This window comes from Triticum aestivum, chromosome 4A (assembly GCF_018294505.1).
Source record: "Triticum aestivum cultivar Chinese Spring chromosome 4A, IWGSC CS RefSeq v2.1, whole genome shotgun sequence".
NCBI lineage: Eukaryota > Viridiplantae > Streptophyta > Magnoliopsida > Poales > Poaceae > Triticum > Triticum aestivum.
The window spans coordinates 37,960,059-37,978,970 of NC_057803.1; the positions used below are offsets into that span (position 1 = coordinate 37,960,059).

An 18,912-nucleotide genomic window follows, 5' to 3' on the forward strand; every position below is an offset into this window, starting at 1 on the left:
CCCAGAAACTTGACACACTCTGCATGAACATGTGCTATCTTTTATGTTCATGACGCGTCTCCTCACATTAAACTTACCCATAATGAGCTCTCTAATACAGCCCCTTGAAGTCCTTAATTTGACCGTTAAAACTTTTTTCAAACCATGCAAGAGGGCTGCATGTATTTCAGTATAAGAAATAAAAGAGGTTCTGGTAAATGGCTGGTGGCCAGCAAAAGTTAATTGTTGAGAACAGAGTTCATCCATGCTTTCTTTACCAAAGCATCCATGTTAGGTTGTGTGTAGTCTTGTAAATTTTAGGATTATTTTGGGCTAAGAGATCCATGTTTGTGCTTGTAGGTTTGCCAACCCATAGGATTCTGGGCATGAATTTTGTGTTGTGTGACATGTTGCAAAGAATGTGGATTAAATACTGCTTGCATTTTGCTCCCTCAGTTATATGGATACAAAACATTGGCCTCGATAGAGGCGTCATTATTTGGCACTCATGTTGATGTTATTCTTTGTACAGATCCTACTGTCTCATGAACTTGCTGCCAGAAAAGGGATGCCAGGCTACTAGATGTTTTTGTGTTGGGCGTACTGTGATGGATACTTGACCTGTGACCATAGCTAGTACTCTAGATATTAGAAATGACTTTATAATTTGTATATATGAGTACACTGCACAATCCGCCGGAAAAGCTTTTTGGGTGTGTCGAATAGCGAGTGGAGCTCCGAGTGCATTCTTCCTTTGTGGTGTCTCTGGTGGGATGAACTTGACCGACAACACATTTGGCAGCTTGAACTTCGTCCGCCACACATTTTTCTTCTTTTTTGGTGTCGGCAGTGGGATACTCTTGGCCCTGTGCATTCTTCCTCTTTTTTTGGTGTCACCGGGGGTGGTCTTGGTCCGCCACAGATTCTTCTTTGGTATTTCCGGTGGAGTGATCTTGATCTGTGACACATTCTTTCTTGGCAACGCTACCGTGCCAATTCAGGCAAGAGCCACGGTAGTTGTAGTGACAAGTTAAAATCATTATTATTGAACGTTCTTTCCTTTTGAAATAAATTCTTGAAATCATATTTTGCCAATGTCACGCACATTGTTTCTTTCTGAAACCATTTCTTGACATAATAAAGAAGTGTTAAAATCACCTTTTGAACTTTTATTTTTTAATCTTTGAATTAATTTTTATTCTATGATAATATGCGAACTTGGTTAAATAATTATCTTGAAGCCAGCCAACTCATGACCTAAACAGTGAACAACGTGTGTGTTTTGAGAGGGACCAATCATGTGGATAGACTCCAGAGGTGTGTACAATACGATAATTTTGCATATTCTATATTCTTAAAAAGTCTATCCCAATTCTTTCAACATGCAAAGTGTTCACTTCAACGTTCACACTAAGTCATGCATTTATGTCTTCTCTCACACTAAGCCATGCATTTTAAGTCGGCCACATAAGCAAGCCATGCATTTAACCTATAAATTACAATTATTTTTTGCATTAGTCTATGCATGTAATGCTCCCATATTATACATGCATGTTAGTCATACTTCATAGTTTGTTCAAAATGGCATTTTAACTATGATTCAAAAGTTTTCCCCCCTATTTTAGACACATTTTTTTATTGATTTTCAAGAGCTTATATTTTTATTATATTTAATTATTTTTAGCAACTATTTATGCCTTTTTTCATAAAATTATGGCTGTGGAGCATCATCTAGTTGACAAGAAAATGCTTTGGGCCTACGCTGCTTCTGCAAGCAGCATGGGTGCAACCCTAGCCTCGTCCCCCACTAGCATTTTCCTTCCTCCCCGATGTCGTCAGCGGTCATCGTCGAGCAAAGCCCGCGTGATACTGGCGGCTGCAGGGCCTATCCTCCCCTCTTGCTTGGCTCGAGGGGTGCCGCGGGCGGCCCTCCGTGGCAAGGGTGCATGATTCCTGGTGGCTTTTGGCGGTGGGGGGTTACGAATGAAAGGGTAACAACATGGGTTTGGCAATAGTATGGTTTTGGTAGTTGAGAAAAGTATTTAAGTTGTGATTTAAGATGAATTATTAGGCCATGTTGGATTATGATAACTTTAATATAAGGCCAATGTATGGAAAGGAGTAATAGAAGATGGTATTGGTTACGACAATAGATAAGGCCATATGAGTTGTGGCCATATGAGTTGAGTTATGACCACCTGGATTGAGTTGACTTTAATTTAGTAATGGACAAGTTTGGGAAAGGCACAATGTTGTTCAGACTGCACACGATAAGTTTATTTGTATTCTTGCTTGGATAGTATTGTTGTTGTTGCTTTGTTACAGGTTTGTTTGATTGCTATATATTCAGATGTCTTGCAAGTTCATTCAAAGTACTTACCTGTCATTGTATGTGGCTAGATTTTGAAGAAGATGAATAAGCTAAATGGTCGCCTCAGCCAGTACTATGAGCTGTGAAGCCCATCCAAGCCGCCAATGTAGTCTTCAGCTGCCAGGCAGCTCTATCATAGAGATTTACACCACATACTCTTGTAATCGTGTTGTAAAGTCCGTTATATTAATAAAGTCATGTTTGGAGCATTGTGTCATGAGTCTGGCGCATGCCGGGAAGTTATCCTGGGCCGGCATGTGCAGGGGCCTGTTTGAGTCAGATCGCGGTGCCACGGCCACCTTGCCTAAGAGTGGTCGTCTGCTCGGTTCCTCTCCACGCAATGCTTGCATTCGATCTCCCCATGAAGACCATCGCGGCCATGAACAAGATAATAACGGGTTTTCTGTGGTGTGGCAAGACCGAAGCCAATGGTGGGAACTGCTCCGTCGCTTGGGACGACGTGTGCATGCTAAAATGGGCAGGAGGCCTAGGCATTCCGAGCCTTAAATGGCTAAACATAGCAATGTAGACCCATTGAGCTTGGTTGCAAAGGGTGGATCACAAAAGACCTTGGAGAGAGTTCGCCATCGCCACCCCAAAGGATTCATTGGCGCTGTTCAGCGCTGTGACCATGGCAACTGTTGGGAATGGGAAGGAAACACTGTTTTGGGAGGATCGATGGTTGGATGGGACACAAATTGAGGAGCTAGCCCCGGCGCTCTACGCTTGCATCTCGTATCGAGCCAAGGCCACTCGAACAGCACACGCGGCACTGACACAAGGAACATGGGTGGAGGATGTTAGCCCGGACTTGGGTTTGGCAGTGCTTATGGACTAAATGGCAGTTTGTTAATGGGTGGGAGCAGTTGAGTTGGAAGGAGTCAAAGACACCATTGTTTGGTCTTGGGAGGGGGATGGACAGTTCTCGGTAAGATCCGTTTACGCTACCAAGTTCGTAGAAAGAGAGGTGGTGTCAACCGCGGATTCCACATGGAGATCACAGGCCCCACTACAATGTCAGTTGTTCATGTGGCTTGCAATGAGGAACCGATGTTGGACCTCAGATAGCCTCGCTAGACGAGGCTTACCACATCAGGACGCCTGCCCTTTCTGCGAGCAAGAGGAGGGAACTATCAACCACATCCCGTTGACATGTGTGTTCGCCAGGACCATATGGAGGGCGTTGTGCTTGGCTCTCGGCAAACAAGAATGGACATCAACGACACAAAACACTCTGAGGGCCTTGTGGGTGGAAACAACAACCGCGGTACAAGCTAAATGAGCTTCCGGCATTTTTCACCCTAGTATTTTGGAAGCTTTTGAAGCATATGAATGCGATTGTCTTTGACCGCGCATCTTCTTCTTTTGAGGCGGTGGCCATGAGATTAGCGACCGAAGGAAGAGCATGGCAACAAGCCCATTTTATCAAAGGAGACCTCGATAACTTTTTCAAAATGTTGCTAGGGTGGGCGAGGCGAGAGTGATACATCCTACGTAGATTAGCGGTAGATTGCCAGGTTGTTGTCGGTGTGGTAGTTTTACCTTGTACTCCCTCCTGTCCTTTTTATTCCACGCATTAGATTATTGTCATGTCAAGCTTTGCAAAGTTTGACCAAATTTATATTAAAAAAATATCAACATCTACAATATCAAATATATACACTATGATACTACATTTCACAATGAATCTAACAACATTGATTTGGCATTGTGAATGTTGACATTTTTTCTATAAGTTTGGTCAAAATAGAGATATTTTGACTCCGGACAAAACTTATATGCAGACTAAAAAGAACGGGACAAAGTAACATCGACGGTGGTTTGGGTTCTTTATACCCCCCCCCCCTTCCCCTCTCTCTATAAAGTATGATGTGCGTATGGGAGAAAGAAAAAAAAGCTCAAGCCAGAATGAAAAAGTATGCAAATAAAAAGAAAAATGACATCAACTACGAAGTGAGACATATGGTTTGGTATTGTGAATGTTGATTTTTTTTCTATAAGTTTGGTTAAAATAGAGATATTTGAACTTCGGACAAAACTTATACGTAGACTAAAAAGGACCGGACGGAGTAACATGACGGTGGTTTGGGTTCTTTATACTCCCCTCCCCTCTCTCTATAAACTATGATGTGCGTATTCGAGAAAAACAAAGCTCAAGCCAGAATGAAAAGTATGCAAATAAAAAGAGAAATGACATCAACTATGAAGTGAGACATATGATTTACTTAAAAATTGCAACCATGACAGCTTTTGACATCCGTCTAGGACTCAAACTGGCTACTAAATTCTATTGACCATTTCTGGTTCCGAAGAAAATTGGTGGAGGTGCATACGAACTTGAGCTTCTGAACACAACACAAATACATGAAGTTTTTCACATCAGTCAAAGAAACACTTCAGTCCATTAGCTGTTCCTGCTCCAGATTAGGGGTGGACTAACGAGCAGCTCGGCTCGTTAAACTCGTACTCGTTAAGCTCGTGCTCGTTAAGGCTCGGCTCGTTAAGCTCGTTAAGATTAACGAGCAGAAAACTCTGCTCGGCTCGGCTCGTTTGAAGCTCGTTAAGCTCGTGAGCGCTCGCGGACGCTCGTTAACAGACTATAATGTGTTATGATGTACATGATGAATGTTGAGGTATGCTTTTCAAGATGAAATATGATAACAAAAAGAAATGAAGTAGTTTGTTGCCCCATATGTCGATTAGATTAAATAGATGGGCTGAGGTGCTACAAAAAAAATTTGTCACGTAAGATGAAAATATGCGTTGTGCTGTTACTAACGAGCTTAACGAGCTACTCGTGAAACTCGTTAGCTCGCTCGTTAAGCTCGTTAAGCTTAACGAGCTAAAATCAATGATTGGCTCTGTTCATTAAGAAGCGAGCTACGAGCTTAACGAGCCGAACTATCGAGCGCTCATTAAGCTCGCGAGCTACGAGCTTTTGGTCCAGCCCTACTCCAGATCCTCGTGGCAAAACAAGGTCGCTCCTAATTCGAGCAGTACCTCGTCCTCCTAATTCGTAACATAGTTAACATGTCACCAGGAAGATGCCAACTTCATCAAGTTCACGTTTCCAGAATTCTTCAATCAGACAATCCCATCTTGGTTCCCTCAAAATGATCCTAGTGGGCAAGGATCGTCTTCAGGAACGGGCAATTGTCGGTACCTGAACTATCTGAACCTAAACATTTCTGAAGAATTGGACAGTGACACTGACGAAATCGACAGCTTGTCGAAGCGGTACACCGACTGGTTTGATTTCCGGCACGGCTACGTGCTCCGCTGATGCTTGCTTCACAACTGTGGTTAACTCCGGTAAGTCCTGTCAGCCGGCCTCGCGCCGGAGCTCCCTAGTGGCGTCGGCGGGGTCCTCGGTGAGGCGGAGGAACTTGATCGCGGAGGTGGCGCGGTGGCACACCTTGACGACGATGCCGGAGCCGCCATTGCCGATGCCGCGCGTCTCCTCGCAGTCCTCGGTGCTTCTCATCCGGATCCGGACGCGCATCCTCTTGCGGCAGCCGGTCGTTTCTGGTCGCCGCGTGGCCGGTGTCGAGGACGGCATCACGCCTCTTGCAGACGGCGCTCGATCGACGGCTTGGTTGGTGCGGAGAGGGGATCGAGATGGAGGAGACGATCCATGGATTGGAGGCGGGAAGGGGCGAGCTTTCCGTGTGGATCGTCTCGTCAGCATATATTGAAACCGAATCCGGAACGAAGGCGGGAAGGGAAATGAAGAACCTGAATTCGACTCGGAAACGAACGAACCTGAATCCGCCGTCGGTCAAACGAAAACGCAGGCAGCAAGGCAAAGAAGCTGTCTGCCACCGTAATTCGGACTGAGCTGAATTCCATGGCGAGTCGGTGAGGCAACCTGTGGAAACAAATAGCCAACGCAGCGTGTAGATCCATACGGAAGTTCCTCCCTCCCCCTTCTCCATCATCAATCTCTGCCGCCGCCCTCTCCACCAACCAAAGCAGTTCGTTCGTCGAGCTAGCGCCATGGCCGCCCGCAAGCGACCTGCTGCCGTCCTCGACGCCGACCACGGCCACGCGACGGCTCAACATCAACAATCGCCGACGTGCTGCAAGAGGAGCCGCGCCTCCATCGGGAGCACCGACGACTACGAGAAGGTGGCCTGCCTAGGCGAGGGTGGCTTCGGCGTCGTCCACAGGATGCGCCACCGCGTCACCAAAAAGGACGTGGCCGTCAAGTTCCTCTCCTCGCCGGACGACACCGAGGAGCCCCCCGACGTCCAAGATCTTGAGCGGGAGGCACGATTCCTCGAGGCCTGCAACGGAAACCCTTACGTCGTCGGCTTCGAGGGCATGGTGTGCGACCCGGCCACCGGCGACACCGCCGGCCTCGTCATGGAGTACGTCGCGGCGTCGAGCCTCCTGTCTTTATTGTGGGACAGGCGCGGCGACCCGCCGCTCCCGGAATCCACGGTGCGCGACTTCATGCGGAAGCTCCTGACCGGCGCCGAAAAGATGCACGAGCACGAGCGCCACATCGTCCACCGTGACATCAAGCCAGCCAATATCCTCGTCGGGAAGAACGGGGAGCTCCTCAAGATTTGCGACCTCGGGCTGGCCATGTCCATGTGCGACTGGCCGCCGTACAACCAGGTCGGCACGGCGCCCTACATGGCGCCGGAGATGATCCTGGGCAAGCAGGACTACGACGCGCTCGTGGACACGTGGTCCATCGGCTGCGTCTTTGCCGAGCTGCTCACCGGCACGACGCTGTTCACGGTCGACCCCAAAGACGAGGAGGAAGACGAGACAAAGAATGACGTAAAGCAGCTGTGGAGCATCTTCCGGGTGCTCGGGGTGCCGGACGAGAGGACGTGGCCAGGCTTCACGTCGCTGCCGCTGGCTAAGAAGGCGCCGCAGCTGCTACAGGCGGGGCACAACAAGCACCGGCTGCGGGATTTGTTCCCTGAAGAGAAGCTGTCCGACAAAGGATTCCAGGTGTTGCAAGGGCTCCTCACGTGCAACCCCGACGAGCGACTGACGGCAGCCGCCGCGCTGAAGCACCCATGGTTCGCAGCTCCTCGTTCCGCCGCCGACGCCGTTGAGAAGGTCGATGCTCTGTCATTTCCGAAAAGGAAGACACCAAGGATCAAGTTCATCCCGCCGGCCATGCCCCAGAAGAATCTACTCAAAATCCCACTGGCCGTGTGGAACGCAGCGCAACGAGTGTAATGAAACTCTCTACTATAGATGTGACTGTGCTTTGATGAGCCATCTGTGTAAATGCTAGCATAAACTCTCTTGATGTGATTGTGCTTGGATGAGCCATCAACAATCATGAGTCATTAGTGCTGATCCATCAAGTAGAAGTTGATCCTTGGCACATGTTCAGAGAATCAGAGATGTGTTAGCCTGCTTTTCTGAATTCTATGTGTCATTGTGCACATGTTCAGAGAATCAGAGATGTGTAATTGCGAGGTTGTGTTCAGAGATTCATTACAGTGCTGACATATGTTGTTTACATGGTCAGTTGTTATTGAGTTATACTGCACAATTTGTGTTGTTTTTCAGAAATCATGAGCTGATGATAAAAATGTGCAGTTCAAATCTATAGAGTGATGGATGAATTGATATTAAAAATGTCTTGCTGGTGCAGATTTCATGAGAACTTATATATTTAGCAATGGTACTAGTACAGCAACTGGACATACTTTCTTCAACCTAGTATGGCACCTAGGGGAGAATGAGTGCCTGGTATGGCACCTGTCGGATCTTCAACACATGGAGCTGTGGAAGATGTCCTGCAGGGGAGAATGAACCAAATTCAAGAGCTTATTGGACCATCGCAATCCGGCGGTACCCTTGCACTAAAACTGAAACTATGGCGTGGATCAGCTCTGTTCAAGCATCTAGCTCTGAAGCAGGAAGCAGAGACTTGAGTCTGCAAGGCAGGAGAAGGGCAGGATATGTATAACAAGGTAAGTTTCAATACCAACACAAGAAGAATCAGAGTGGCGCAGCGGAAACCTGGTGGGCCCATAACCCACAGGTCGCAGGATCGAAATCTGGCTCTGATATACATTTTTTCCACTTTTATTTTCTTTTTTTCCTTCATTTTTTTTGCTGCCTTTCTATGAGTTTCCGCTTCAAGATTCGTGCCACGCCTTCGACGCCATGTGCGAACCGCAGCACAGGTGTACCAAAACGAAACGCTCCCGCAAAAGCAAAACCCAGAACCCTAGCTTCCCTCCCTCCCTCCCTCCGCCCCCCTTCGCGCTCCCATGGCCATGGCCACGGACTCGGCGGCCGCCTCCAGCCCCCGCGGCGCGTCGAGGAAGCGCCCGCGGAGCCAGTCGCCGCCCCCCGCAGGAGAGGGCCCGAGCGAGCCCGCGCTCTCCCGGCCCCGCTTCGCGGAAAACCTCGACCTCGTCCTCTCCCTCCAGGGCAAGGGGCTCTCCCTCCAAAGGTCATCCCCTCGCTGCCCCCCGCTTGCGGTTCGATGCAGCTTAGCACCCCTGTGTGCCCAATCTCCGAGTAGGATCGAAGCAATTTTTCTGTAGTAATTCGCGTGCTTCTAGTCTGGCTGCGGCTACGTGGATTTGGGGATGCGCTGCTCTAGGTAGCTACATGAGGAGATTCGTCTGATTCAGCCAGCTAGTATATTTGGAAATGTAGTTTCGTTGTAGTTGTGTGATTCAAAGGGAGATGATGTGGGCATGTGGCCAGAAGTTTACACCTGCACTGGTTGGATCATTGTTGACTTAGGATAATAACAACAATAATAATTACTCTGTAAAAACAGTTGCATTAATTAAGGTCAGATTTTAGCTTAATTGTTCTGTGGAGGCGAAAATATGCTTATGATTATACAGTATCTTTTTATGACCTCCGATTCTCAATAGCATCTGTTTGGTGATACTTGGATATTGCAACACATAGTCCAGTGTTTCTTAGTTGGGGAATAATTCCTGGATGAACCTTATTATGCTCTTGCTGTTTGTGATTCTAACTTTTGTATGCTAAATCATGCAGAAAGGTTGAACTGGCATTCAATTTTATAAAGGCCGAGTCAAATCGTTCAACCCATGGCCATAGAGCGGACAATATCCAGCTATTGCGAATGGTTTCATTTATTGGAAACTGGGTGCAATCTATCCTACTTCCGTCTAAGAAGGTTCCAGAGCCTTTTGATCCTGTTTTAGATTATAGATGCTGGGAAATTCTGAGATTTTGCATTGAAAAGAAGCCGTCAGTCTCAATTTCTCTGAAGCTACTTCAACCACTTGGTTGCATTGCAAAGGATGGTTTGAGCAGAGTTCAAATCGGCGCTCCATGTGATGACCATGAATCCTTTTTGCTCTTTGAACGAGTTTTCCACTGCGTGTCCTTTCTTTTCTCCTCCAATACAAGAGCTTTCTTCAACGCACCCGTGGATTTGTGGACCTCTTGTGTCACCGAGGCTATTAATCTTGTCCAGAAGGTTTCAACTAATGAGAAAAAGGGTTGTACCATTCTTCAGAATCTTGGAAATTGTCTGCTTGAGCAATTTTCAAGCTTTCTCAGATTCCATGCAAATCCTAAGAATATTTTCCGTCCTTTTGTTGACAAGATTCTTGATCCGCTGTTGGAATTGTTGGTTTTACTTAATTCACAAGCAAATTCTATCAAGCACAAGCACGCAGGATCCACGTTGAAGATTGCTGAAGAAATTTTGTCAAATGGACTGTTTCATCCACAACATCTTAGTGGATATTTTGGGCTCAAGAATTTGAATAAAGGTATTGTCAAGGATGTCAAAGGAAGCTACCATAGGCATCTGTTTGAGCGATTCAAGGGAATAAAAGCAGAAAGCAAGGCTGTATTGCTTGCTGGGTTCGGTTACTTGCTTCAATTGTTTGTTACCAGGGCTAGAAATCAAAGAACATCTTTAGCACCAAGGGGTACATCCTTCAAAAGCCCACAAAAAACCAGTGAGGGTTCTGAAGAACCCCAGCAACAAGGAGAATCCATTTTTGAAGTGTTCATGCAATTTATGGAACCTTTGGTGTTAGAATGCAAATCATATTCGCAAAAGGACTTCTCTGATTTAGGAGTCACAAAGCTAGTAGAAGTTCATTGCATGCTGAAGTCCATCAATGAGATGCTAGCAACAGTTACTGAAGAGAAAATTTATGTCCCTACAGAGGACACATCGGAAGGATCTTATCTCCAGTTCTTGCAAGAAATTTACAGGGTCTTAATCTTGATGGCTGAAAAAATGTACGACTTCTGGGTGTCAGCTCTGCATTTAGAAGATACAAACGTTAAGAAGATGCTGCCTTTAATGTTTGTGGAGATTGTTGTTGCAGTTGGTCATTTTCTAGAAATTGAATACAAGGTCATGGGGAGTGACCTTGTAAAATTATGGTCAATGATTTTTGCTTTGTCTGCTATCAATGCATCTTCCAAGGACATCAAACCATGCTTACTACTAACCTCAAAGATTTCAAGCCTTTCGTCCCAAGTGATTCGTACATTTAGTGAGCTTCGTCAGGTCAGTTATGTTCTTTTTCAGCGATCACTTTTAGCAATGCCCTCTAAAAAACAATTGTTATCTTTTTTCTTTATTTTTTATATGCTTCTTACTTTCTGCTTTTGTGTTCTTTCGTTGCCTATGCCAATGGTTATATTTCTGCAATGGGATGTATATTTTACGAACTACTCACTCCGTCACATAATATAAGATGTTTTTGCAGGCTAAGATAGCTTGCAAAAACGTCTTATATTGTGGGGCGGAGTAGTACTGAATAGATTTTTATTTTGAATCTGATGCTTCTCTCTCTTTTCCAAATTGTAGGTTGCGCACTCCATTTGTACGCTGTGCAATACTGTGAGAACATTCAGAACTGTTGCTGGTCCTGATGCAGTACCAGGACCGTTTTCTGTGGCTTCTTTATCCTCACATAAATGTTTTGAATCACTGGCAACATTGCTGAGCTCCCAAACATTGAGGGATGCTATCTGTACTTCAATTAACTCAATGCCAGAAGGACAGTCTAGTCGATGCATAGAGGAGCTGACAGTAGATCTTACAGAAACATTGAAATGGATGAAAAGTTGCGACGAGTTTGTAGATTTGGAAACACAGGGAGAGCCCCGCTTGATGTCCAGGAAGTCAGTTTTTCATCAGAGAGCTGAACTTTTTGGAAGGTACTTATCTGAACTATACACAAGCGTGCTTGACTCAATAACTGTGACCGCTTCAAATACTACACTGGTTGCAAAATCTGTTGAAAGGTTGGTCAACACAATACGTCCCAACTTGAGTCAGTTGATGAGAAATGAATCAATTAATCCAAGTGAGTTCATTTCTTCAGTTGTAGGAAAGAACCTATCTAACAAGCAATGTGCCAACTGGCAAAAGATTCCAAGTTTGTCTTGGTTTTTTGCCTTCTTCTTTCGCATATATACATCATGTAGGAGTCTGTATCTGCAATCTGTTGGCCTCATGCCTCCAAATTTAGCAATAGAAGCAACAGAATTAGTGGGGAATTCATTCATTGTATGCTGCGGAAAGGAATGGACCAATACATCCAATATTATCGCTGAAGGCTACTTTGCTTGGATTGTTGAAAGTGCTGGCTCCCTTTGGGAAGTCATCGAAATTTTATCACAGTCCCTTCCAAGAAACCATTCTGGTTTTACTACGCTTTTTTACACCCTTCATGTGATGGCTCTGCAAAGACTCGAAGATCTTAACAGGCAGATTAATGCATTTGACTTTTTGCTTGAAGACGGCACACAGCAGTTTGATACTGAGGATAGGGGAAAAACTGAGTTATTAAAGGATCCTTGCTGTCTTGAGGCTGCTCGACTAACCGGTTTTATGATGAACTATGTGAGAACATTATCTTCAGGAGGAACTGACAGGACTTCTTCCTGGGATATGAGTATATGCTCTTTAGATGAAGATTCTTTTCACATAGCAACTTGGCGGCTTCTGTGTGAAAACATTGATATTTGGAGTTCTCATGCATCGAAGAAGGACCTAAAGAACTTCTTTTCGAACCTGATAAAGTTTTCTTTTGTTCAAAAGAGGTCATGCAGAGATGAGGAGAGTAGTGACTGTCAGGATTCATGCAGAGAAATAACCTTGCATACTATTTCGGTGGAGCTTCTTTGTGATACTATCATTTATGACCAAAAGGTTTTGTTGTCCTACTCCTTCCATCCAAAGAAAACTTTGTTAAAGAATTTACCGTGTATGCTGATAGTATTAATTCTGTTTCGATGACGATGATCTGTTTGTTTTGCAGTTTTAAGTTTGAGTAGTTTCTTCCGTTTGTTCTTTCCTATTTGGTCTAATTTGGAACGAATGTACTATTTCACAGGTGCTATTAAAGAATTTGGTATCATGTTTTTGCGGTGCTCTCAAGAAATCAACATCTTCTTTTATCACCAGAGCTGATGAAGATAATGCCTTATTGAACATCTCGCCTGATTTGATGGAGATATTAAATAAACTGAATAATGAGAAGTTGTTCCGTACATATCCTGATTCTACACATGCACACGGTGTAGATAAATACCGGATCTGTGAGAATTTACTAAATTTTTGTAGCACAGTTCCCGGATTTCATTCCAACTCCAAGTCATTCTTGCAACTTATAACTTACATTCTCCATCTTGAAAGGCAAGTGCACTATTTTTACATTTATCCATTTATTTGTATGGATGATGACGGCTATCCTTTCTGCCATTGCACTAGAGTATCTCTGTATGCTCCCAGTTTGAACTTTTGATCTAAAAAAGTGTTCACAAATACTTGCCCCTAGGCATTTTCCCACTTTATGGTCATTAATTCTACTTATCTCCTCGGCTTTTCCTCGTTTTTTAGTCTTGTGAGATTAACTGGAGGGTAGGAAGGTGTGGGAATGCCAAATCTCGTGAGGATAAAAGGTCCATTATTTTTATGGATCCTGGTGATGCTGATAATTTATCTTTCATGTCACCACAAAAACTAGTCAGTGTAGTTGCTAATCTGTACAACTTAAGAATTTGTCACTTTAATTTTAATGGTTATTTCTAGTCTACGTTTAATCTTTCTGTGGATTTGATGACTTATCATATGATGACGTGTGTCTGTCAACTATCAACTAATGTGCCACCTAGTTAACGCTACAGCCTTCTTGGGTAATCTGGGTTATCCGCAATTTCGGTGAATATAGACCAAACATGCTCATTTCTTATCTGCAAGTCTGTGCTCTGATTAGCTTGCTGACAAATTCTTTCTTTCCTTTCAGACTTCTGCTGTTGACATTGCTAAGTCGCCATTATGAATCATGTAATCCAATTGAGCTAATCCGTCTGTTTATATGTTGTCGAAGGGCAATGCAAAATCTTGTTTTGAAATTTGGCAAAGAGTACCCAGATTCAAAGCAATACTCCACGTCTTCTGAACTTCTAGGTAACTCATATTCTCTGATTTGGCTTTTGAGATCTGTCCAGGAGATTATTGGATTGTCACACGAAATATTTGGTGAGCACACTGATCAGAAGAAAAATACCTTGTTCTCCTTGGTAGACAAGACATCAGAAATATTTTCTACACTAGCGAACATGAATTCGAAATTTTGCTTGCTGGGTCCCAAGAAACAAATTGGATCTTCCCTGAAGCATACTGCTAGTGAAAGCGACACTTCTGAACATGATGGTCAGGCATTTGATACTCTAGAAAATTTAGCTTTGGAGCATGTCAAAACTATGGCTGAACAGTTAGAGAAGACTACAGCTGGCATACCTGTAACCACAAAGGATTGCAAGTGTGTTATAAAAATAGAGAACTCTTATGACAATGTGTGCTGGGATAAACTATTATGCACCATGTCTTGCATAGGTGGATTCTTGTGGGGTCTTGTTTCAGCATTTGAAAGCACAATCAAAGACTATCCAACTGCAAGCTCAGAGGAAAGAAAACTGATGCTTCACTATGCCTCCAATTTCAGCAGATCTATTGCTAAATTTGAGACCTTTGTAGATATCTGTCTGCATGTCTTGTTTATGGAGAACAAGGATTTTGGGTCTGTTGATTTGATCTCTTGTCGTCTACCACAAGAGCTGCTTTGTGAGAATGGTTTTCTGAATATTGAAGTAGTCATGGATGTTTGGACTATGCATCAGCTAAAGGATAACAAATTACAGTCAGATGGTCCACCCGGTATGAAAAGATCTCTTTTGGAAAGTCTGTTAAATGGTGAAGGTCCATTTGTAGCATTTACTTTGAGAGAGCTCTACAGTGTATCTGCTGCTATTGTTAAGTTGAAGGGCCTCATATCCTTTTCAGGCGATGTCTGTAGGAAGGCATGCAATCCTTTCCAACACCTGTCGCTAAATCCAATGGTTGGGACAGCTTGCATTGCCCTACAGAAAATTGCAGACATGTCTGATTGGCCAGATATGTTTTCTCTTGTATGGATTGATGGAATATTAAGATATCTTGAAGTTTTAGGAACATTTCCTGAACTCAAGTTGTCAAAAGAACTGTATGCTCAGATAGTAAATGCACATGTGAGTGCTATTGGAAAATGCATTTTACTTCAAGGAAAGAGTGCGACTCTACCTACCCATGAGATTGGATCAAGCACAAAAACACTTCAGTTGCAGAATACGTCTGGCTATGTAGTTACAAAGAATATTATCGATAGGCAGAATAGGTTAAATTCATTGATATCAAGACTTAGACTGTCGATGAGAAATTTTGTTAGTGTTGCATCAAACATGCATCTAAGTGCAACTTTACAAGTCATTGAGAGAGCCTTGGTCGGAGTGAATCAATATAGCCACTCAATATATGAAGTGGAGACTGGAACATCTGATGGTGGGACAGTTTCTTCTGACGTTGCTGCTGGAATTGACTGCCTTTATCTTGTTCTTGGATCTGTGCCAGGTTAGCAGCCAAAATTTTCTATCTGATATTCTCTGGAATGCAATCCTATTATTCATGTAATGGAATGTGTTTCCGTCTACTTGCTTCTGGGATATGTTAAATTAGCTTCTCCAAATAAATCAGTAATCTACTAAATCTGTAATGTCATGATATGCATTCGAACTAGATTACTTGCCTTAACAATAGTGATTGATTGTACCTGACAATAGCATTAGTCTCAAATTTTCATTGCTCATTAATGTATATTCCACTGTCCACTACTGAATATATGAAGAGTAAGCATCAAATTGTTCTTCAATGATAAAGAATGTTGATCAGTCATAGGTGGTTCTGAACGTAATAAAGTTCTATTTTAAATAAATATGTAAAATTTTATCTTGGAGTGCTTGATCCAGACTTCCATATTTTGGTTTCTCTTTAGGTAACAGGTAGTTGGTTAATGCTTCCACGAATAGCTGTAAATGATTTGATAATACATCATAACCAGAACATCTGTGATTCTACTCTGGATCTTTTGATCTGAATAATTCCCAATGATGAGTACTGTAAGGCGTTGGCTCGTGTAGCGTGGTGGTTGAAAATGTTGGTTGTTGCGTGAAAGGTTACAGTTTGAAGCCCTGATATGTGCTCCTAAAACTATAAAACGTGCAGCTCTTGCTTATTCTCAAAACAGCTTATACTCTGTAAAGAAATATAAGAGCCTTTAGATCATTAAAGTAGTGATCTAAACACTCTTATATATCTTTACAGAGGGGGTACTATATAAAGGTGTGGAGTTCATATTTTTGCAGGCATCATTTCAGACTACAGGGCTGGTCATCAGCATTCAGCAGTTTGCACCTTGTTTAATGGCAGGGAGCAAGTATTTTGGACTGATTTTGTACTCATATTGCAGGAAATAAGCGTGTTTTTCAGAGAACTGTCCCAAGCCTAGTTGGTGCTTTATTCAACATTGTTTTACACCTTCAAAGTCCACTCATTTTCTATATAGAGAAGCTACCTCCTCTTTGCCCTGATTTGCATCCAGATGCTGGAGCGATTGTTCTAATGTGTGTTGAGGTTATCACATCATTTGTGGGGAGGCATACTTTTCAAATCGATGCGTGCCATGTGTCCCAGTGCCTGCATCTTCCTGTGATGCTTTTCAAGGGCTTCAAACATCTTCTTGCTGATCGGAGTGTATCCTGTTCATCAGAAAACATTCGTGAGCAAATTGCAGGACAACCTCTAGCTAGTAAAGAATACTTACTTGACAGGCAATTTTCTGTTGACATGTATGCTGCATGTTGCAAATTGTTATGCACTGTTCTTCGGCACCAACAAAGGTAAAGATTTGGGTTATTTTCTTTTTGTGCTTTTATGTTCTTTATTAAGACAAGCCTTTATATTGTTTTTTTCCCTCTGGCCAGTGAGGTTGGACAATGTGTGGCTGTCCTGGAAGACTCAGTAAACATACTACTTAGTTGCTTGGAGTCTGCAGATTCCAAGATGGTTAGCATGGCAGGATGTTTCACTTGGAACAAGGAGGAGGCACTAAAATGTGCTTCCTTTTTCAGAAGGATTTATGAAGAGGTTTGTGATGCTTTTGTTCTGTGATTTAAAATGATACTTATCTTGCTTTAGTAGTAATGCCATGCCTGGACAGATGGTTGGGACGTTTTATTTGCTGGTTGTAGTTCACATTTGCACTGGGCTTAACTGGGTATCCTTTTAAAAGCAGCTTCATAATTAGGCCATCTACAATGCAAAGTGCTTTAAGAGGTGCTTATACAAAATAAACCAGTTCTTTTAAGCACCAGTGGTTATTTCTGTAGCAGAGGTGCTCAAATAAGCACCTACGCTCTACAAATAAGCACAGTGCTTAAGCGGTTTATTTTTCAAAGCACTTCTCTAAGCACCTTGCATTGTAGGATGGCCTTAGGAACCCGTTTGCTGCAGCACAGACTTTGTATTTTGCTTTCACAGAATCAGGAACGTAAATGGCACAGTATATAGATGTCATGCCATTCAGCCACATGTTTTATAGTTCTTATGTGAACAAATCATATGTACTGATTCTCCTTTTGTGTGGATAATACAGATGCGTCAGCAAAAAACCATCATGGAACATCACTCGATGCACTTTCTTGCTGGTTATATTTCCATGTTTTCTGGACTGGGTCCATTTCAGACAGGCATAACGCGGTATGTTCTCCCCTAATGAAGACCTTCTGTTTAATTATTTATGTTTTTGTCTCAGCACTCGCACCCTTGTCCATGATAGGGAAATTGACGAGGCCTTGCGACCTGGGGTGTATTCTCTAATTGATATCTGCCAGGAAAGCGATTTTCAACAGCTTCACACATACCTTGGTGGTTCGTAAATTCTTCCTGTTCTATTTATGAATAACCTTTACTGCTATATACTCCTTCCGTTCCTCAATATAAGACCTTTTAGCTATTTCAAAATATTGACTACATACATGCTAAAATGAGTGAAAATACGTACTAAAATGTGTCTACATACATACGAATCAAGAAAAAACTAGAAGGTCTTATATTAGGGAACAGAGGGAGTAAATACTAATCCGACACCCAAGATAATCCTTTCCTTGTTTGGCTTTGCAGAGGGCCCATGCCGAACCACTCTTGCTAACCTAGTGCATGACTATAAATTGCACTTCCAGTATCAGGGCAAAATCTAGTCCCAAGTTGCTTAAGAATTTTGGAATACTTGGTTATTTGTCCCGCTTAAGCTGGATATGAAATCTACGGTGTCACCTTTTGCATGATGTTGGGTTCCTGGAGTTCGATGGATATGCATCAAACTTTGGGGAGGAACCAATGGAACTTTGGTTAGTGCATTATTAAACCAGCCTGCTGGTATGTGTGGCAGATGAAGTGAAACCAAATCGTTTGCTGTAATTCGCAGTAATCTCGAGCAGATGTTGGCGTTCATATTTTGGGGCAATACATAACACGCTCGTACTAGACTAAACGAGTAGGAGTATATTATTCAGGCCATACTCTGTGTCACTAACTCACTATGATTGATGTTTCTTTTCACTTACGTTTCTATAAGTGTAAAAAGGTTGAAGGGGCGTTTCTATAAGTGTAAAAAGGTTGAAGGGGCACCCGATTAATCTATTGTTGAAAAATTCTGAAAAGAAAAACTCTCAGGCGCACATGTGTCCAAAACATGTGAACTCGCAGATCTCTTGCTGCCCCATAGACAACATAACTGATGGCACAAAAGAGTGCAATTTCTGCTCCCTATCCTTCTCGTGGGTAGTGAAGTTTGTAGCGTTTTTATTTTTAAAAATTCGTTATATTGCAGCATCAAGTTTTCATGATAAAGAATCAGAAAATATTCTTCTGAAATATTGCAGCATCAAGTTTTCTGCTGATAAATTCAGGCCCCTATGCCTTCACGTAACTCGGTAGTGAAGTTTGTAGATTTTTTTATTTTTTAAAATTGTATCTTGTTATTCTTCAGAAAATATCAGCAGCGTTTTTGCAGCATCAAGTTTTCATGATATCTGTCTTAACATCAGGGTAGTATATCGCCTTCTTCTCTTTCACCTTTTACCTGTTACAGTTTATCTCTAAACCACCAACACTTGTGCTGCTTTTTTTTTTGGCAAAGCACTTGTGCTGCTATGGCCTAGCATCTCTACGTTGTCGCCAC

The 18,912-nt window shown here is 43.1% G+C and overlaps 2 protein-coding genes across 2 annotated transcripts; both read left to right on the top strand.

Annotated features, from left to right (window-relative positions):
- The first annotated feature begins 6,202 nt into the window (after window positions 1–6,202).
- Window positions 6,203–8,168, top strand: LOC123081705 (putative cyclin-dependent kinase F-2). The gene has a single exon (XM_044504248.1). The coding sequence runs from the start codon at window positions 6,347–6,349 to the stop codon at window positions 7,550–7,552; it is 1,206 nt and encodes a 401-aa protein (XP_044360183.1). The 5' UTR covers window positions 6,203–6,346; the 3' UTR covers window positions 7,553–8,168.
- A 364-nt stretch (window positions 8,169–8,532) lies between these two features.
- On the top strand, window positions 8,533–18,290 carry LOC123084993 (uncharacterized). The gene is made up of 10 exons (XM_044506544.1): window positions 8,533–8,786; window positions 9,353–10,853; window positions 11,157–12,506; window positions 12,691–12,992; window positions 13,603–15,245; window positions 16,141–16,570; window positions 16,655–16,817; window positions 17,326–17,429; window positions 17,509–17,600; window positions 17,853–18,290. Exons 1-10 carry the CDS (start codon window positions 8,602–8,604, stop codon window positions 17,927–17,929), a joined length of 5,847 nt encoding a protein of 1,948 aa, XP_044362479.1. The 5' UTR covers window positions 8,533–8,601; the 3' UTR covers window positions 17,930–18,290.
- The last annotated feature ends 622 nt before the right edge of the window (window positions 18,291–18,912 follow it).

Coding starts and splice junctions, on each gene's coding strand:
- LOC123081705 (XM_044504248.1), top strand. CDS start 6,347: ATGGCCGCCCGCAAGCGACCTGCTGCCGTCCTCGACGCCGACCACGGC.
- LOC123084993 (XM_044506544.1), top strand. CDS start 8,602: ATGGCCATGGCCACGGACTCGGCGGCCGCCTCCAGCCCCCGCGGCGCG. Junction 8,787..9,352: donor AAGGGGCTCTCCCTCCAAAG/GTCATCCCCTCG, acceptor TAAATCATGCAG/AAAGGTTGAACTGGCATTCA. Junction 17,430..17,508: donor TTTCAGACAGGCATAACGCG/GTATGTTCTCCC, acceptor TGTCCATGATAG/GGAAATTGACGAGGCCTTGC.